Genomic DNA, 20,982 nt, shown 5'->3' on the forward strand with positions numbered 1-20,982 from the left:
TTGAAGGCATAGGGAGGGATGTTTCCATGACATACAACCCACCGGCTTGCACCCATTACACTCCCCCCCCCATGAAACAACCGTCATGGCACCTATGGAACCGGTCTGAACCACACCAGCAATGCGAACAGTCCCCCTCGACCTGGTCAGGACTGAAAACCCCGTGGTCAGCACGGCAGGAGGGCACGATAACCACTAGGCTAAAAGGTCAGGCTAGATGCTAGTGTGTGCTCTTAAAGCATCGGGACGGAGGTTTCCATGGCATACAAATGCACCTGCTTGTACCCGTTACACTCACCCCCTAAAACCTTCACTGCCGATCTGGGTCCACGCCACCGAGGTACCTGGTTTAAACCATGCTGGTGATGTAATCTGTCCTTCTCTACCAGATCAGGACTGGAACTCGTGCGGCTAGCGTAGCAAGAGAGCACGCTAACCACTAAGCCAAAACCCAGGCTAGTTGCTAGATCAGGGATCTTTTGCTGTGGCTCTTCATGACTATGGCAGTCAACTTTTACAGTGCCATTGTCAATGTTAGACGCCCAATAATCCTTCCGCAATGAATTTGTTTGTTTTTAACTAGTTGACGTCCAGTCTATTTGAACTGGGAATGGGTTACGAGCTGTGGTGTTCCCCAGGGGTCAATCTCCGCACCTCTACTGTTCATTCTGCATCAAAAAACATCGCTAAAATCCAGTGTTGTTTTTGACAGACCTTTAAATTTTCGTCTTAATCTTTTGGACGATAATACTTAATAGTCTCAGTCATATTTTAGTCATCTCAAAATGTGTCTTCGTCTAGTTTTTGTTGACGAAAACCCGGGACTAGTTTCGTCTAATTTTAGTAGAAGTTTACAAAAATGTTTTCGTCTATAAATTTTTTAAATCACTCTAGAAATAAATACATAAATAAATAAAGGTGTCCAAATATTTCGAATGAACATTGACAGACGACGAGCACATATCACAGCGTCTACAACACAGGTGTCAAACCGATTCCAGAAAGGGCCAAGTGGGTGCAGGTTTGCTTTCCAACCAATGAAGAGGACACCTTTTCACCAATTAGATCTTTTACATGTGTAATCAGTTAAACTTTGTCAGGTGCTTCTTGTTGCAGCAGGAAGTTCATTGGTTTAACTCTCTGCGTTGTATCGGTTGGAACAAAATCCAGCACCCACTTGGCCCTTTCTGGAATCGGTTTGACACCTGTGGTCGACAAGGACAACGCCAACTTTGTGATGGTAACATACGCAGCAGGAAAACGGTACATTATTTTCAAAATGAATTATACCCACTTGGACGCCAAGAACGATACGTTAAAAAAATTGTCCGAGAGTTCAATAGGACGCGCGCCGTTGGCTTTAGCCTAATGCTTAAGTGAATGCTATGCTAACGCTACGAGTTACATTTAGTGTGCGACGATCAGTCTGCGCTAGACGCTAGCCAAGGTTAGACACAAGCCAAGGCTATCCGCTAGTGTGCACCCTTGAAAGCATCGTTAGGGTGGTTTCTTTGGCGTGCAACGTTCCTATTTGCACGTGTTACATTATGTAGCCCTTAAAAAGTGAAAATAAAAATTAGGAGTGGGACTTGATTTAAAAAAAAAAAAAAAAAGAATATACTGTACGCTTAATAATTAATTAATCACATAGCAATACCTGTCCTAAAAACCTACATTTTTATCAAGGTATCCTTTTTTTTTTTTAAGATAAAGTTTGCTTGATTATTTGGATTTCTCTATTTCACTAGCTGTTAGCTTAGCTAAAACATAACTAATATGTGCGTTAATTTAGGTAGCATACCAAAAAAATTTGGACTGAAACGGGTTCCGTGTTTGGAACGTGACCTAATTTTTTTTTTTGTTTTTTACTTGTTAAATGCGCAAAGGCAACCCCCCCCAACCCCCCGCCTCCAATAAAACCAAGTAAAAACTTATAAACCCGATCATTTTCCCCTGATTTCGATCCTCTGAAAATGATTTTCCAATCACATAGAGTTGAAATTATGATACGAAGATGCGTCTCAGCCTTGTTAGTCAAATTTGGAGGAATGTGTAACTCCACAGTAATGACATCATCAATCATCGCCTGCAGGATCGTCTCTATAATGTTCAATTGATATCTCCCTCAGAGGCAATTCCACAGTGAACGTGGTACCTAATGTTGCGGCCAGCGAGTGTATGTAAAAGTGTTGCCGCTGGTGTTGTTGTCATGCCAACACAGACCGGCGAAAAAAAAAAAAATCTCATAAAACTGCAAGCATCTCCTGCTCGATGACGCGGCAAAAGCACACAGTGCTCACACATTTTTCCACGAGAGAAAGGGTGAGAGTAGTTACTTTTTGATGATTTTCAGAAGAACAAAATACACGTTCTGGAGTGGCCAAGTCAAATTCCAGACTTCAACCCCATTGAGATGCTGTGGCATAACCTATAGACAATGATTCATGCTAGACATCCCAGGAATTTTTCTGCATTAACGCAGATTTGCAGAGAAGAATGGGCCAAGATTAGTCCTGATCGATGAGCCAGACTAATCTGCAGCTACAGGAAGCGTTTGGTTGAGGTTATTGCTGCCAAAGGGGCGGGCCACAAAATATTAAATGTGATGGTTCACTTACTTATTTTTCCCCCTTCTGTCATTGTTTACGTACTGTCCTCATTAAGATAGTTTGGGTGGTTTTAGTTAAAGCCGACACTTTTTTCATCTGTGTGATTTTACAAAGATCAGATCACATTTGATGTTGATTTTATGTAGAAATGTGAGAAATTCTCAAAAGGTTCAGATACTTTTTCATACCACTGTAGTTGCCAGTTGACATATCATCACAGAAGTTATAAAAATATTTTGTAAAGGTTGAAAAGTTACCTAGTGTTGCTTTGAATCTTTTAATTAAATGAACAAAAAGGGAAAAATATTTATTTTCAGTTAATAAAAGAAAATAACTGTAAATATTATTCTTGATTTTGATTTGATTATATATTTTTCTTATTGGTTTACACCAGGGGTGTCCAAACTTTTTGCAAAGAGGGCCAGATTTGGGCCGACCTTGGCTGACGTTTTTTTTACGTAGAACAATTAGGGCTGTCAAAATTATCGCGTTAACGGGCATTAATAAATTTTTTAAAAAATTAATCACGTTAAAATATTTGATGTATTTAATGCACATGCCCCGCTCAAACAGATTAAAATGAATGCAAAGTGTCATTTCCACTTGTTACTTGTGTTTTTTTTTTTGGTATTTTTCCGCTCTCTGCAGGCGCTTGGGTGCAACTGATTTTATGGGTTTCAGGCTTCAGCACCATAATTATTATTGATATCAACAATGGCGAGCTACTAGTTTATTTTTTGATTGAAAATTTTACAAACTTTATTAAAACGAAAACATTAAGAGGGGTTTTCATATAAAATTTCTATAACTTGTACTAACATTTATCTTTTAAGAACTACAAGTCTTTCTATCCATGGATCGCTTCAACAGAATGTTAATAATGTTAATGTTGATTTATTGTTATAATAAACAAATACAGTATTTATGTACAGTACGTTGAATGTATATATCCGTCTTGTGTCTTATCTTTCCGTTCGAACAATAATTTACAGAAAAATATGGCATATTTTATAGAATGTTTGAGTTGCGATTAATTACGATTAATTAATTTTTAAGCTGTGATTAACTCGATTAAAAAATTTTCACAATGTATCTTCCCTGTAATCTTGTCGTACATGTCAGCGTGTCTTGTTTGGTAATATCGCCTCACATTGAACTCTTTAAAAACAGTGACTGTCTCTTTGCAAATGAGGCGGACACAGTTGTTGCATATTTTTGTGAAGAAATAGTCCAAATTCCACCTTTCCTTGAAGCGTCAGCCATCACAGTCAACTTTCTTTTTTTTGTTGATTGTCGTCATTTTAGAAAATTAGGAGTAAAGGGTCACATGGGGTAATGTAGCTTCGAGTGCTGCTGCCTTTTAGTGGGTAAATGAGGAGCAGCATTTAGTGTGTAAACTACTTCATATGCTGGTAGCAGTACTGCTGACCAATTTATTAAGTCTGTGTGCGGGCCAGACGTTATTGATTTTAGGACAGAGGCTTGGGGCCGGATGAAATTTGACCACGGGCCGCATTTGGCCCCCGGGCCGGACTTTGGACATGTCTGGTTTACACATAAAAATATTAAATGTGATGGTTCACTTACTTATTTTTCCCCCTTCTGTCATTGTTTGCATGCTATCCTCATTACGATATGAAAACCTATACATGTTTGGGTGGTTTTAGTTAAAGCCGACACTGTTTTTTCATCTGTGTGATTTTGACAAAGATCAGATCACATTTGATGTTGATTTTCAGGGACAGATACTTTTTCATACCACTTTAGTTGCCAGTTGACATATCATCACAAAGGTTATGAAAACATTTTATAAAGGTTGAAAATTTACCAAGTGTTGCTCTGAATCTTTTAAATAAACAAAAAGGGAAAAATATTTATTTGCAGTTAATAAAAGAAAATAACGGTAAATATTATTCTTGATTTTGATTTATTTATTTATATATTTTTGTTATTGGTTTACACATAAAAATATTAAATTTGATGGTTCACTTTCTTATTTTTCCCCCTTCTGTCATTGTTTGCATACTATCCTCATTAAGATATGAAAAACTATAAATGTTTGGCTGGTTTTAGTTAAAGCAGACACTCTTTTTTTCATCTGTGTGATTTTGACGAAGATCAGAATTTTGTCACAACTTTTATTCGATACGTATATTTTCCCACCCCTAGTGGCAGCCAGTGAGTGAACTTGGCGAAAAATAAACTGGTCCGCCCCACATAAGTTATAACTGTCATGAATGTGGCCCGCGAACCAAAACGAGTTTGACATTACTGGCATATATAATTTGTTATTCGTTGACAATCAAAATAAATGTTTTTTGACTGCCCTTCAAATCAATTTGCGACTGTTACATCACGTTTGACCTTATTCTCCTTCCTTCCAGGTGCCTATGGTGTTGTTCTCAAGTGCAGACACAAGGTAAGATCATGCCCATCCCTTCCTTCTGTACGTTCGAATAATAACAGCATCAAACACGTAATAATCCGGCACGTATTGAGCATCAGAAAGTGGCTCAGCGACCCACACTACCGCCTCTTGTCTTGTCATCTCACTCCATTTAAGGAAGAGGACGAGCTGAGCGTTGACACCAGAACACGGAGGAAAGGGGGGGGGGTTGGCTGCCTCCTACTAACAACAGATCTGCAGTAAACACGCTCTTTGAGTTTTTTTCTTTACAGTAGTGATCCAATTTAGTACCTCACCAGACCTCCGGGATGCTGCGTTTGCTTAGCGTTTCATTGATTAGCATTAGCTGATGAACATTTGCAATCACAATGATGAGCACTTTTTTTTTTCTTTAAGATGTAGTTTCAAGATTCTTTGCTTCGAGTTCATTTGTGGTGTTGAGCAACAAAAAAAAATTAAAATGTGTAAAATTCCCTCAGCTTCTCATGCTAGCATTTCAGTGCTTTTTTACCCCTCCTAATTCGGTGTTAGCTTTTGTACGACATGAGAAAAGTGTCAGCAAATTGGGTGAATGGGCATGTCCCAAACTGATCACACGATCTGAAATGGAGTCCGAACACTTGATCGGAAATCTGGTCCAATCACGTCATTTTCAGAGGGTTGAGATCTGGGTGAAAAAGATTGGGTTTTTAAAATGTATTTCTTGATCATATTATACTGTACTGTTAAGTGTTAACCCAGTGGCTGGCAATGACGGCAATACACGTCCAATCCATTTTGACTGGTTGGCAGCGTTGTTTCACGTCATTTTCAGAGTGTCGGAATTGGGTGGAGTTTTTAAAATGTATTCACTCATAATTGGCTGTCATTGACGGCGATAGATGTCCAATCCATTTGGACGGGGAGAGTTGGCAGCGATCGCTCGGCATTAGTATTACTATATTAAAATAGTATAATCAGGGGTGCGCATAATTTTTTTGCCCAGGTTCTCGGAGGAGGACCTGGAGATGTGACTTGGTCCTCATTGAGCTTGAGAGCCGACCCGGCTGATGCGATAAATTTATGACAAGCTTTACTTAGAGCCAATTAACTTTAATTAATTATATTAACAATTAATGCTTGATTAACATCAACTGGCACAGCAAAATTGCCATTACTTTGAAGTGAAATATAAAGAAATAAAAAGCACCAATTCAAAATAAAGGGCATTATGCGGCTCCCACATTAACTCCAAGCCTTTTTAAAAGTGGGATGTCCTCCTCATAAGACCTCATTGAACGTGCATGTTTAGCTTTGTAAAATGCAAGCAAAAACACGTTTGTCAGTGCAGGTCGCTGTTCATTACCTTTATTCCGCCACTTGTCCATAGGGCGAGTGGGGTCCTGTTTGACATCGATAGTTTGCTTAATTTCCACATGCTCTGTTTTTTTCGTGCTTTTCAAAGTTTGGATAGCTGAAATTCTTTGACCCTACATAAAACGCGCTGCTCTTATCGGCGACATTGGGATTCTCACGGCACATTTTGTACCGCATTTCCGTGCGAGCATCATTTGCTTCTAGCCATGGTACCTCCTGTAGCCACTTTTCAGCAAAAGTCCTTTTTTCGGGAGCTCCGGTGACGTCTCTGTCGTCTGTCTGTCTTTTGACGGGGGTGGGGGAACACGGAAGTAATTACTCAGTGTGGCCTGCCTCTTTGACATTTTGAGAAGTTATTTTCTCGTGTCCGCCGCAAATACAGTGGTCAGCCATCGGTACGCAAAAGCGTATGGAAGCCGTTGAGAGCCAGCGCGTTTGTCTACCTCCAGTACGCATGCGCGCATGCGGACCACTTATGTGCACCCCTGAGTATAATAATATCGTATAATTTAAAGTCCCTGACAAAAGTCTTGTCGCTTATCCATTTTGTAGAAGCAATTGCAAATAACCTGACTTTTAAGTATTCAATTGGTTTCAGAAATGGCTCATATGAAAGCTAAGACCCTCCCAAATGATGTTGAATGTACAAACATATATTTGTTTCACTGAAAAAAGTTTTATCATTTAATGAAGACATAAATGTCAAATTTTGGCGAGACATAAGTTTTGTCACCTACAGAAAGTAGTGTGAAAATTGAACAAAAAATGTACATCAAATACAAAAATATGTTACATAACATAAGCGAATTAGGTAGTGGTGCTATGAGATCCAAATTTAATATTTTGTATGACTTCCATGGGCTTGAAGGACTGCATCCATGCGGTTTGGCAAGGATTCATACAATTTATTGAAGAAGTCATCAGGAACATCAAAGAAAGCAGTCTTGCATGCCTCACAGATTTAAACAACACTCTTAGGTTTCGTCTTCCGTGCTTCCTCTTTCATCCTACCCATGTCTGGTGACTGGGCTGGCCAGTCCTGGTGGATCTTGATTTTCTTTGCCTTGAGGAACTTTGAGGCAGACATTGAAGTATGCGATGGCTCACTATCCTGCTGCAAAAATGGTACCTTTTCATGGTTAGGAATGTAAGAGGCAGCTAAGATTTGTTAATATTTCAGACTACTTATGTTGCCTTCCACCCTGCAGATCTCTCGCACTCCCCCATACTGGATGTAACCCCAGACCATGAATTTGCCACCACCAAACTTCACTGTTTTCTGAGTGAATCTCTGATCCATGTGGGCTCCAGTAGGTCTCCTGCAATATTTGTGGCGACTGTGGTGTAATTCAATGGAAGATTCATCTGAAAAATCCACCTTTTGCCACAAAACAGTGAAGTTCTTACAGTTCTTACATTCCTAACCATAAAGAGGGACAAATTCTGCAGCAGGATGGTAATCCATCGCATACTTCAATCTCTACCTCAAAGTTCCTCAAGGCAAAGAAGATCAAGATCCTCCAGGACTGGCCAGCCCAGTCACCAGACATGGGTAGGATGAAAGAGGAAGCATGGAAGACGAAACCCAAGAATGTTGATGAACTCTGGGAGGCATGCAAGACTGCTTTCTTTGATGTTCCTGATGACTTCATCAATAAATTGTATGAATCCTTACCGAACCGCATTGATAGCAATTGTTTCTACAAAATGGATAAGCAACAAGACTTTTGTCAGGGACTGTATATCATACAGGTAGTCCACGGGTTAAAACCGACCCGGCTTACGTGATTTCAACTTTACGACGCCAAGAGCAGCCTAGTGACAGAAATGACGGACTGCGCGCACATTTGTTGCTTGTGAAGCATCCACATGCAACACCTTATACACTGTTTATTGTGTGTTTTCAATTGTGGTCAAATACTTGGGGCGAGTTTATTGGATTGTTTTTGATGATGTGCAGACGCTGACACATGCTTATCGTTTGTGTCAACAGCTACTTGTAAGCACAAATTTGAATTGCTGTTTTTGAAGATGAGACTGATTTGATTTCATTTTATTTTAGTTTCATTCTGCAAGTGTTGGTGCGATAAGCAGCCGAATAAAGTCAGCAAACCACACGGATGTCTGACATCATCATTTCGGAGCTTAGCTCACTTCTTTCTAGCTAGGACTTAGCGCCAACATCTTGGGGAAGACAGAACAATGACGTATAATACATGTTTTTGGATAGTTATTTTGAGTTTTGGGGGTATGTAGGGGTACGTAAAAGGTTAACTCCGACTTAGGTGATTTTGGACTTAGACACATAACCTATAAATGTTTGGGTGGTTTTAGTTTTCATATTTTAATGGGGATAGCATGCAAACAATAACAGAAAGGTGAAAAATAAGTAAGTGAACCCTCTGCCTAAGGAGACTTAAAGAGCAATTGAAACCAATTTTTACCAATCATTTTAAGTCAGGTGTGTGCCCAATCACTGATGAGTGGTTTATAGCTGCCCTGCCCACTATAAAACACACATCTGGTTAGAAATGTCTTGATGAGAAGCATTGTCTAATGTGCATCATGGCTCGGTCAAAAGAGCTGTCTGAGGACCTGTGATCAAGGATTGTTGATTTGTATAAAGCTTGGAAAGGATACAAAAGCATCTGTAAAAGTCTAGATGTTCATCAATCGACAGTCAGAGAAATTGTCTACAAATGGAGAAAGTTTGGCACTGTTGCTTCTCTCCCAAGGAGTGGCCGTCCACCAAAGATGACGCCAAGAGTTCAGTGCAGAATACTCAGAGAGGTAAAAAAGAAACCTAGACTGTCTGCTAAAGACTTGCAGAAATCACTGGCACAGTCTATGTGCACACATCAACGATATGTAAAACTACAGCCAAGAATGGTTTTCATGGGAGGACTCCACGTAGGAAGCCACTGCTGTCTAAAAAAAAGACATGGTTGCTCATTCAATGTTCGTAAAGAGGCACTTGGACACTCCACAAAAGTTTTGGCAAAATATTTTGTGGACTGATAAAACCAAAGTTGAATTTTTGGGAAGTAACACACAACAACATGTGTGGAGGAAAAATGGAACAGCTCACCAACATCAACACCGCATCCACACCGTGAAGCATGGTGGAGGGAGCATCTTGATTTGGGGCTGTTTTGCTGCCTCAGGGCCTGGACAGCTTGCAATCATTAATGGAAGAATGAATTCAAAAGTTCATCAGGATGTTTTGCAGGAAAACCTGAGGCCGTCTGCCAGATAGTTAAAGCTAAAAAGAGGATGGATGCTCCAAAAAGACAATAATTCAAAACTGAAGTAAATCAACTTCAGAGTGGTTTCAGAAGAACAAAATACAAGTTCTGGAGTGGCCAAGTTCAAAGTCCAGACTTGAACCCCATTGAGATGCTGTGGCATGAACTAAAGGTACCGACTCAGGTCAGATTCCTGGGATGTCTGACATAACTACAGCAGTTTTGTAGAGAGGAATGGGCCAAGATTTGTCCTGATCGATGTGCCAGAACGATCTGCAGCTACAGGAAGCGTCTGGTTGAAGGTATTACTGCCAAAAAGAGGGCCACAAAATATTAAATGTGATGATTCACTTACTTATTTTTCCCCCTTCTGTCATTGTTAGCATGCTATCCTCATTAAAATATGAAAAACAATCAATGTTTGGGTGGATTTCGTTTAGGGCTGTCCCAAACGACTAATTTTCTCCCGATTAGTCAGCCGACTATTTTTACGATTAGTCGACTAATCTAATAATTTTTTTTTTTTTTTTTTTACTAATTTAGCAATGAAATTTTTGTTGACGCTTATCAATTCACAAAAAACATATTGGAACACTCAAATTATTTATTAAAGTACAAATAAACACGTAAATAACAATAATAAATCACAAACTAGGCCTGCAAGCAGGACTGAACGGGCCCTCGCAATCTAGCGCAACTCGGACGTCACGCAACTCGGACTGTGTGCAGGTCAGGGTGGTGGCAGATCCTCCTCTCTAATCATCTCATTAGAACCTAACATGCTCGAAAGTCGCCTATTTACATTCCCACACCCAAGAGATAAAAACCCCTATTGGAGAGAGTACTACAAAAAAGGAGCCACTACTGAGCTGTGCAGCCAAGCCCTTATTCAAAACCAAAATTAATCTTCTAACTGGGCCAATTCGACCAAGTGTGCCAAATATTGTGGCACTATAAGCTGCCTGAGTCTCTGAAAAAAAATATTTCCTTTAAATGGCGAATAAAGGGTCATAACGGCAACAGACAGAGACACGTGGACATGGGCCGTAAATAAGTATTACAATAGGTCTTCAAACTACAATGACCAACCTGAGAAGAACTGGACATGTATTGGAAAAACGAGTGACTTTCTATTGCCACTAGTTGGCGCTGTAGGGTTGATGCAAATGACCCCTACAAGGCCCTTCAGGGTATGACTCTCAACAAGCACGGGAAGTTTGGCGCAGATATGGTGTATATCTGGCGAGTTATGACTGTTCAAAGTTTTTGGAGAGAAAAATTGTTGACAGTCATTTTCACTTTCCTGTTTGGACCCCTCCGCTTCAACGAAACTTCAATATTTTTCATCAGGCACCTGAAGACAGGTCTTAAGGCTTCCCTTAAGCATGTTTGAGGTAGATTGATTTTTTTCCCTTTAGAGGAGGAGTGTGTCCCGTAAAAAAGGGCATTTCCTGTTCCCACTAGGAGGCGCCAGGCACAAATGGTAAATTTTCAATCCAGTCCTGCTCAGGCTGGTATACCTCACACACATGCCAGATTTAAAATAGATTGAACGTTGTATGAGGGAGTTATCAGTCATTTTCCGAATTCGGTGTTTTGCCGAAAAAATGGCCGACTTTGGCACCCCGCCTAGGTCAGGCCCGTGAATGAAAACACACCATTTTGATAACTTAAGATTTCATATGCCTCATGAACAGTCTCGCCAATTTTGAGAATGATCAAACTAATTCCCTAGGTGCCAAGGTGTAAAATGTGCACACTGTAAATCGATAAAAATTTCACATTCAATCCAAAATACCCAATTTCCTGTTGGGTTTGGAATACGCATGCAAGAGACTTTTTGGAGCAGTTTTGTACAAGGTATCGACTCTCCGAATTTCATCCCTCTACGTTGAAAAAACCTAAATGGAGAGGCCTTTTTGAAAATTTCAAGGGGGCGCCACTGAGCCATTTTGTTACATGTTTTCGTAACGTTGCAAGATTATTGAACGTTACGCAAAGCTGCATGTATGTCCAAATTTTTGTGAGTTTTCATGCACGTTGAAGCCTCCAAATGTAAACTCCTACTGTGAACCGATAAAAATTTCACATTCGATCCAAAATACCCGATTTCCTGTTGGATTTGGAATACGGGTGCAAGAGACTTTTTGGAGCAGTTTTGCATAAGGTATCTACTCCCCAAATTTCCTCACTCTATGTTGAAAAAACCCAATAGGAAAGGCCTTTTTTCAAACTTCTTTCTGTCGCCACTAGTTGGCACTGTAGAGTTGATGCAAATGACCCCTACAAGAACCTTCAGGGTATGACTCTCAACAAACACGGGAAGTTTGGCGCAGATATGTTGTATATCTGCCGAGTTATGACTGTTCAAAGTTTTTGGCGAGACAAATTGTTGACGGTCATTTTCACTTCCAGTTTGTACCTCTCCGCTTCTACAAAACCTCAATATTTTTCATTAGGCACCTGAACACATGTCTTGAGGCTCCCCTGAAACAGGTTTGAGGTCAATAGATTTTTTTCCCTTGGAGGAGGAGCCTGTCTCGTAAAGAAGGCCATTTCCTGTTCCCACTAGGGGGCGCCAAGCCTAATGGGTAAAATTTAAATGCAGTCGTGTTCAGGCTGGGATATCTCATATACTTGCTAGAAATGAAAAAGATTGAACGTTGTATCACGGAGTTTTTAATCATTTTCTGAATTTGGTGTTTTGCCCAAAAATGGCCAACTTTGGGACTACGCCCAGGCCAGACCCTTGGATGAAAACTCACCATTTTGAAAACTTAAGATCTCATATGTCTCCTGTATAGTCTGACCAATTTTGAAGACGATCCAACTATTTTCTTCAGCGACAAGGTCTCAAATGTAAATCGATAAAATTTCGCATTTGATCCAAAATTTCCGACTTCCTGTTGGATTTGGAATATAGGTGCAAGAGACTTTTTGGAGCAGTTTTACGCAATGTATCGACTCACCAAATTTCATCATTCTACGTTGAAAAAACCTAATAGGAAAGGCCTTTTTGAAAATTTCAAGGGGGCGCCACTGAGCGATTTTGTTAAATTTTTTTGTAGATTATCAAAATTTACGCAAAGTTGCATGTATGTGCAAATTTTGGTGAGTTTTCGTGCATGTTCAGGCCTCCAAACGTAAACTCCAACTGTGAACCGAAAAAATTTCACATTTGATCCAAAATATCCGATTTCCTGTCGGATTTGGAATATGGGTGCAAGAGGCTTTTTTGAACAGTTAGGCATAAGGTATCAACTCCCCAAATTTCATCGCTCTACGTTGAAAACCTGAGAGGAGAGGCCTTTTTGAAAATTTTAAGGGTCAAGGGGGCGCCACTGAGCCATTTTTTGAAATTTTTTAAAAACGACGCAAGATTATCAAATTTTACGCGAATCTGCACGTATGTGCAAATTTTGGTGACTTTTCGTGCATGTTCAGGCCTCCAAATTGGCCATTTTCATTTGCCATGAAGAAAGAAGAATAATAATAATAATAATACTAGGCCTGCAAGCAGGACTGAACGGGCCCTCGCAATCTAGCGCAACTCGGACGTCACGCAACTCGGACTGTGTGCAGGTCAGGGTGGTGGCAGATCCTCCTCTCTAATCATCTCATTAGAACCTAACATGCTCGAAAGTCGCCTATTTACATTCCCACACCCAAGAGATAAAAACCCCTATTGGAGAGAGTACTACAAAAAAGGAGCCACTACTGAGCTGTGCAGCCAAGCCCTTATTCAAAACCAAAATTAATCTTCTAACTTGGCCATTTCGACCAAGTGTGCCAACTATTGTGGCTCTATAAGCTCCCTGAGTCTCTGAAAAAAAATATTTCCTTTAAATGGCGAACAAAGGGTCGTCACGGCAACAGACAGAGACACGTGGACATGGGCCGTAAAAAAGTATTTTAATAGGTCTTGAAACTACAATGACCAACATGAAAAGAACTGGACATGTTTTGGAAAAACGAGTGACTTTCTATCGCCACTAGTTGGCGCTGTAGGGTTGATGCAAATGACCGCTACAAGGCCCTTCAGGGTATGACTCTCAACAAGCACGGGAAGTTTGGCGCAGATATCTTGTATATCTGCCGAGTTATGACTGTTCAAAGTTTTTGGAGAGAAAAATTGTTGACAGTCATTTTCACTTTCCTGTTTGGACCCCTCCGCTTCAACGAAACTTCAATATTTTTCATCAGGCACCTGAAGACAGGTCTTAAGGTTTCCCTTATGCAAGTTTGAGGTAGATTGATTTTTTCCCTTTAGAGGAGGAGTGTGTCCCGTAAAAAAGGGCATTTCCTGTTCCCACTAGGAGGCGCCAGGCACAAATGGTAAATTTTCAATCCAGTCCTGCTCAGGCTGGTATACCTCACACACATGCCAGATTTAAAATAGATTGAACGTTGTATGAGGGAGTTATCAGTCATTTTCCGAATTCGGTGTTTTGGCGAAAAAATGGAAGAATTTGGCGCCCCGCCCAGGTCAGGCCCGTGAATGAAAACACACCATTTTTATAACTTAAGATTTCATATGCCTCATGAACAGTCTCACCAATTTTGAGAATGATCAAACTAATTCCCTAGGTGCCAAGGTGTAAAATGTGCACACTGTAAATCGATAAAAAGTTCACATTCAATCCAAAATACCTGATTTCCTGTAGGATTTGGAATGTGTGTGCAAGAGACTTTTTGGAGCAGTTTTGCACAAAGTTTTGACTCTCCAAATTTCATCACTCTATGTTAGAAAAACCTAAATGGAGAGGCCTTTTTGAAAATTTCAAGGGGGCGCCACTGAGCCATTTTGTTAAATTGTTTCGTAACGTTGCAAGATTATCGAACGTTATCCAAAGCCGCATGTATGTGCAAATTTTGGTGAGTTTTTATGCATATTCAAGCCTCCAAATGTAAACTCTTACTGTGAACCCATGAAAATTTCACATTCGATCCAAAATACCCGATTTCCTGTTGGATTTGGAATATGGGTGCAAGAGACTTTTTGGAGCAGTTTTGCATAAGGTATCTACTCCCCAAATTTCCTTGCTCTATGTTGAAAAAACCCAATAGGAAAGACCTTTTTTAAAACTTCTTTCTGTCGCCACTAGTTGGCACTGTAGAGTTGATGCAAATGACCCCTACAAGAACCTTCAGGGTATGACTCTCAACAAACACGGAAAGTTTGGCGCACATATGTTGCATATCTGCCGAGTTATGACTGTTCAAAATTTTTGGCGAGACAAATTGTTGACGGTCATTTTCACTTCCAGTTTGGACCTCTCCGCTTCAACGAAACCTCAATATTTTTCATCAGGGACCTGAACACATGTCTTGAGGCTCCCCTGAAACAGGTTTGAGGTCAATAGATTTTTTTCCCTTGGAGGAGGAGCCTGTCTCGTAAAGAAGGCCATTTCCTGTTCCCACTAGGGGGCGCCAAGCCTAATGGGTAATATTTCAATGCAGTCGTGTTCAGGCTGGGATATCTCATATACTTGCTAGAAATGAAAAAGATTGAACGTTGTATCACGGATTTTTTAATCATTTTCTGAATTTGGTGTTTTGCCCAAAAATGGCCGACTTTGGGACCACGCCCAGGTCAGACCCTTGGATAAAAACTCACCATTTTGAAAACTTAAGATCTCATATGTCTCCTGAATAGTCTGACCAATTTTGAAGACGATCCAACTATTTTCTTCAGCGACAAGGTCTCAAATGTAAATCGATAAAATTTCACATTTGATCCAAAATTTCCGGCTTCCTGTTGGGTTTGGAATATGGGTGCAAGAGACTTTTTGGAGCAGTTTTGCACAATGTATCGACTCACCAAATTTCATTGTTCTACGTTGAAAAAACCTAATAGGAAAGGCCTTTTTGAAAATTTCAAGGGGGCGCCACTGAGCCATTTTGTTAAATTTTTTTGTAGATTATCAAAATTTACGCAAAGTTGCATGTATGTGCAAATTTTGGTGAGTTTTCGTGCATGTTCAGGCCTCCAAATGTAAACTCCAACTGTGAACCGATAAAAATTTCACATTTGATCCAAAATATCCGATTTCCTGTTGGATTTGGAATATGGGTGCAAGAGGCTTTTTTGAACAGTTAGGCATAAGGTATCTACTCCCCAAATTTCATTGCTCTACGTTGAAAACCTGAGAGGAGAGGCCTTTTTGAAAATTTTAAGGGTCAAGGGGGCGCCACTGAGCCATTTTTTGACATTTTTTCAAAACGACACAAGATTATCGAATTTTACGCAAAGCCGCACGTATGTGCAAATTTTGGTGACTTTTCGTGCATGTTCAGGCCTCCAAATTGGCCATTTTCATTTGCCCTGAAAAAAGAAGAATAATAATAATAATAATAATAATAATAATAATAATAATAATAATAATAATAATCCTTTGCAAAACAATAGGGCCTTCGCACGCTCAGTGCTCGGGCCCTAAATAATAATCCTTTGCATTACAATAGGGCCTTCGCACGCCTAGTGCTCGGGCCCTAATAAACAATGAGTTCAAATGCTGATAGAATTAACTAGTGTAGCCTCCCGATTGAAAAGATGGTCTCTTAAACTGATGGTTTACAACTTTTATTCCATCCTTGATGTAAACACACTGTAAGAGTTACGGTGCACACAAATAAAGCAACATAATTAGAAATTAACAAAAACTTTTCACCTTTTTCCTTTTAAACCTTATTTATATATCAATGAACTACCTTTATGAATTGCATTTACCTTAATTTATTACCTTATCATTGACAATCTCTCCCTTGAGTGCAATCACTGTATATACTGTATATATTTATGACCTTTTAACCTTATATAATTTTCTATACCATAAAATAAACCATAACATGAAATAAACCTTTCAATTAGCATTAAGAACAATAGTAATAGCACTTATAGGCCCATTGTCAATGAAACATTATTATTTAGTAAGGCGACAGCACCCTCTGGTGTACAAAAAATGAAAAAAAAACAAAAAACAAACAATTACAAACTGCGTGAAGGCGCTTGAGGTTTTTAATCACGGCCGACGTGCAGCCAAGCTTGGCATTGAAGAGACAGGATAGAAGAGTGTACTCTCCTTTGTTTCTTTGAAATAAGGCAATGTTTTGGACACTCTGGTGCGCTTTTTTTTTGGCTTTGTGCCGCTTTCCCCGCTTGCAAACAGAGCATCCGACATTGTAACTTTCCACGCATATATTTTTTTAACCCTTCATTAACCGTCGACGGGATGTTGTGCTCGTCGACGGATTTACGTCATCGATGACGTCGACTATGTCGACTAGTCGGGACAGCTCTAATTTCGTTAAAGCAGACGCCTTTTTCATCTGTGTGATTTTGACAAAGATCAGATCTCATTTGATGATTTTATGCACAAATGTGAGAAATTCCAAAGGGTTCAGATACTTTTTTCATAGCATTGTACGTTATCCTTTTTGAAGTTGCGTTTGGTCAGCCATTTTCAAAGAGCCAAAAAGGATGTGCCAATTTGAATTGTATTTTTGGGAAGTAACACACAACAGCATGTGCGGAGGAAAAATGGAACAGCTCACCAACATCAACACCTCTTCCCCACCATGAAGCATGATGGAGGGAGCATCATGATTTGCGGCTGTTTTGCTGCCTCAGGGCCTGGACAGCTTGCAATTATTAATGGAAGAATGAATTCAAAAGTTTATAAGGATAAAAAGATGACTGATGCTGCAACAAGGCAATGATCCAAAACACAGAAGTAAATCAACTTCAGAATGGTTTCAGAAGAACAAAATGCACTTTCTTAAGTGGCCAAGTCAAAGTACAGACTTGAACCCCATTGAGATGCTGTGGCAGGACCTAAAGACAGCAATTCATGCCAGTTATCACAGGAATCTGACTGAGCTACAGCAGTTTTGTAGAGAAGAATGGGCCAAGATTAGTCCGATTCAATGTGCCAGACTGATCTGCAGCTACAGGAAGCATCTGGTTGAAGTTATTGCTGCCAAAGGGGGGACCACAAAATATTAAATGTGATGGTACACTTACTTATTTTTCCCCTTTCTGTCATTGTTTGCACACTATCCTCATTAAAATATGAAAACCTATAAATGTTCGGGTGGTTTTAATGAAAGCAGACAGTTTTTTTCATCTGTGTGATTTTGAAAAAGATCACATTTGATGTTGATTTTATGTAGAAATGTGAGACATTCCAAAAGGTCCAGATACTTTTTCATACCACTGTAGTTGCCAGTTGACATATCATCACAAATGTTATGAAAATATTTCATAAAGGTTGAAAATGTCCCTCGTGTTGCTTTGAATCTTTTAATTAAATGAACAAAAAGGGAAAAATATTTTTTATTTTCAGTTAATAAAAGAAAATAACGGAGGATATTATTCTTGATTTAGATTTATTTATTTACCTATTTTTCTTATTGTTTACACATAAAACAAAAGAAAAAAAACCTAAATATGACCATTTTAAAGTTAATTTTACCAACTAAAAATGACCCCCCAAAAAATTATTAAATTATTATATATTATATATTATATATATATTATATAAATAACTATTCAGTTTTTTTTTTTTTTTTAATATTTCCAAAAAAGCTAATGTTTTTTTATTTAAAACAAAAAAAATTAAACATAAACATTAGACATTATTTGATTATTCATTGAGGACAACAGAAAAAGTATTAAAATGGTTATTCTCTTCAATGCACACGATTTACTTTTCGCCAACCAAAGTGACGTTGCGGACGGGATCTGCGCTGTCAGCAAATCACTATTTCTCTGCACAAAGGTAAAAATACTTTCATTCAGCATATTTATTTTTGTGTTTCCTTTCTTCATCAGTGGAACGCAAACAACAACTGCGACACAGCGCCGCTCTCACTCTGCGGGAAAGTCCCTAATAGACGCCGTCCCGTACTTCTGATGTCGCTAAATTCGCGGCTCGGCGTGCGGAGGCACAGCGGGCGGAAAAACTCTGGCCGCTGATCAATATGGACCGCTGCCATCTGGAAACGGTCGTACGGTTGGATGAATGGGTCCGCACGTGGCTCCCGGATGCGCGCGCCCAGCAAATGCGGATCGGGCGGCGCAGCGGGGAGCGTGCCAGTTGAGCAAAATTGCGTTCGATGGGTCGCAGCTGCTCGTCGTTCACGCCCGCCCCCTAAATTAGAGGTACAATACTTGCGTTTAGTGGCCTAAATAATTGAGGCCGGAAATAGAAGACAATTATACGGGATGGCGATGCCAGTGTCGTTTCTGCAAATCAGTGGTAATTGTAAAAAGACTTTGACCAGCAGTGCCATTAATGGTGCTTGACGTCCAATTCATTTTGACTGGGCGCGATCATTCGCTAACGCTGTCAATGAAATTTAGTTGAAACTGTAAAAGACTTTGCCCTTTTTGTAAGAAACTCGGAGTGAAATGACATGTTGGCTCTGTTTTATGTTTTTTTAATGTTAGTAACTCATCACCTACAACCAGTTTAAAGCAACACTACAGTCCCTGACAAAAGTCTTGTCGCTTATGCATTTTGTAGAAACAATTGCTAATAACTTGGGCTGTCAAACGATTAAAATTTTTAATCGAGTTAATCACTGCTTAAAATCGTAATTAATCGCAAACCATTTTAAAATATGCCATATTTTTCTGTAAATTACTGTTGGAATGGAAAGATAAGACAAGACGGATATATACATTCAACATACTGTACATAAGTACTGTATTTGTTTATTATAGCAATAAATCAACAAGATGCCATTAACATTATCAACATTCTGTTAAAGCGATCCATGGATAGAAAGACTTGTAGTTCTCAAAAGATACCGTAATTTTCGCACTATAAGGCGCACCTGACTATAAGCCGCAACCCAGCAAATGTGACACAAAAACAACATTTGTTCATAGATAAGCCGCACTGGACTATAGACCCTACTCACCAACGTCACAGAATGACGTGTCGCTGTATCCGGCCGCCATATTGTCCGTCAGTGTTTATCCGTATTCTCAATGGTTTCAATTTGTCGTGCAATTTATAGTGCAATTCATGGAAGCCCCGGTGCTTTCAGATGGCGTAATCTCATTGGATGCGTTGCATAAAAGGCGTTATGTGGAAAAGCTTCAGTCTATCCATTCTCCAGATCCATATTTGATGCCTAAATCGATATTTTTCGACCCGGTGTCTTCGCCCTCTCTGCCTGACATCTGCTACCCTGATATCTCCAACTATCTTGTCCACACAAAATCAGCCTATTCTCACGAAAGTTTGAAAAACTTTAAGAGCAGCACTCTAAGCCCTTTACTTCCAATGTTCAAAAATGGCGACAATCAATAAAAAAAAAAAGTTGACTGCAATGGCCGACGCTTCAAGGACAGGTGGATATTGGACTATTTCTTCAATAAAACACACAACAACTGTGTCTGTCTGCCTTTGCAAAGAGACAGTCGCTGTTTTCAAAGAGTTCGATGTGACGCGATAATGATATTACCGAACAAGACACGCTGACATGTATGACAACATTACAGTGAAGATACGCGGTGAGAAATTATAGCAACTTGAAGCTTGTTTAATTTCACAGCAGCAGTATTTCGCAAGAGCCCGAGTGTCGAAAGAGAACGCCACAAAGACGAGACTGTTGAAATTATGAATTAAAAAAATAATAAAGCAAATGTGACACACAGAAGGGCTTGCTAAAATTTGTTTAAATATATTGTCCTATGTAAATCAGCCAAGGTAGACCCCCGCATTTTTACCACACCAAATCTGGCCCCCTTTGCAAAAGGTTTGGACACACCTGTTTAACTGATGAACCGTAGACGAGGCCAGCTTCTTTTACTTAGTACCAGCTAAATATTATTCAAAATGTAATGATGGTGGAAGAAATAAGCATCTTGAATAGGGATGGGAATTGATAGGATTTTTACGATTCAGATTCCATTATCGATATTGCTTAATGATTCGATTCTTTATCGATTCTCTTATCGATTCTAATTTGGGGAAAAAGAATAACAAACGTTTTGATTGGCATCGAGTTTGTTTAATCAGAAGTCACAACCTTACAAACACACAACGAGATCAAAAGAGGCCCAAAGCCTCAATGTTAACTGTAGCAATAAGTGGCAAATACACAAGAATGTGTCACATTTTACTGAAACATTTATCTAATAGAAATAAAAAATATTGGTATATATTGGCAGGTAGGTTGTTGTTCTGCCTTTGGCAATATGTGTTAAAGCAGGGGTCCCCAAACTTTTTCTCTGTGAGGGCCACATAACTTTTCCCTTCTCTGATGAGGGGCCGGGGTCAGTTTGTAACAGAAAAAGTGTGACGATTGCAGAAGTGCATAAATGTAAAAAATTAATGTTTTTCAGAAAGCC

General features: G+C 39.5%; 1 protein-coding gene across 3 annotated transcripts in view; it reads left to right on the forward strand.

The window, feature by feature from the left end:
- The window catches only part of LOC130918916 (cyclin-dependent kinase-like 5), a 92,867-nt gene that overhangs the window by 15,672 nt on the left and 56,213 nt on the right, over nt 1-20,982 (forward strand). For all 3 annotated transcript variants that reach the window (XM_057841157.1, XM_057841159.1, XM_057841160.1), the window contains exon 3: nt 4,994-5,028. In XM_057841157.1, the coding sequence (XP_057697140.1) occupies nt 4,994-5,028 (35 nt within the window). The remainder of the gene's footprint in view (nt 1-4,993; nt 5,029-20,982) is intronic.

The sequence above is a fragment of the Corythoichthys intestinalis genome, chromosome 7, assembly GCF_030265065.1.
Source record: "Corythoichthys intestinalis isolate RoL2023-P3 chromosome 7, ASM3026506v1, whole genome shotgun sequence".
Lineage (NCBI taxonomy): Eukaryota > Metazoa > Chordata > Actinopteri > Syngnathiformes > Syngnathidae > Corythoichthys > Corythoichthys intestinalis.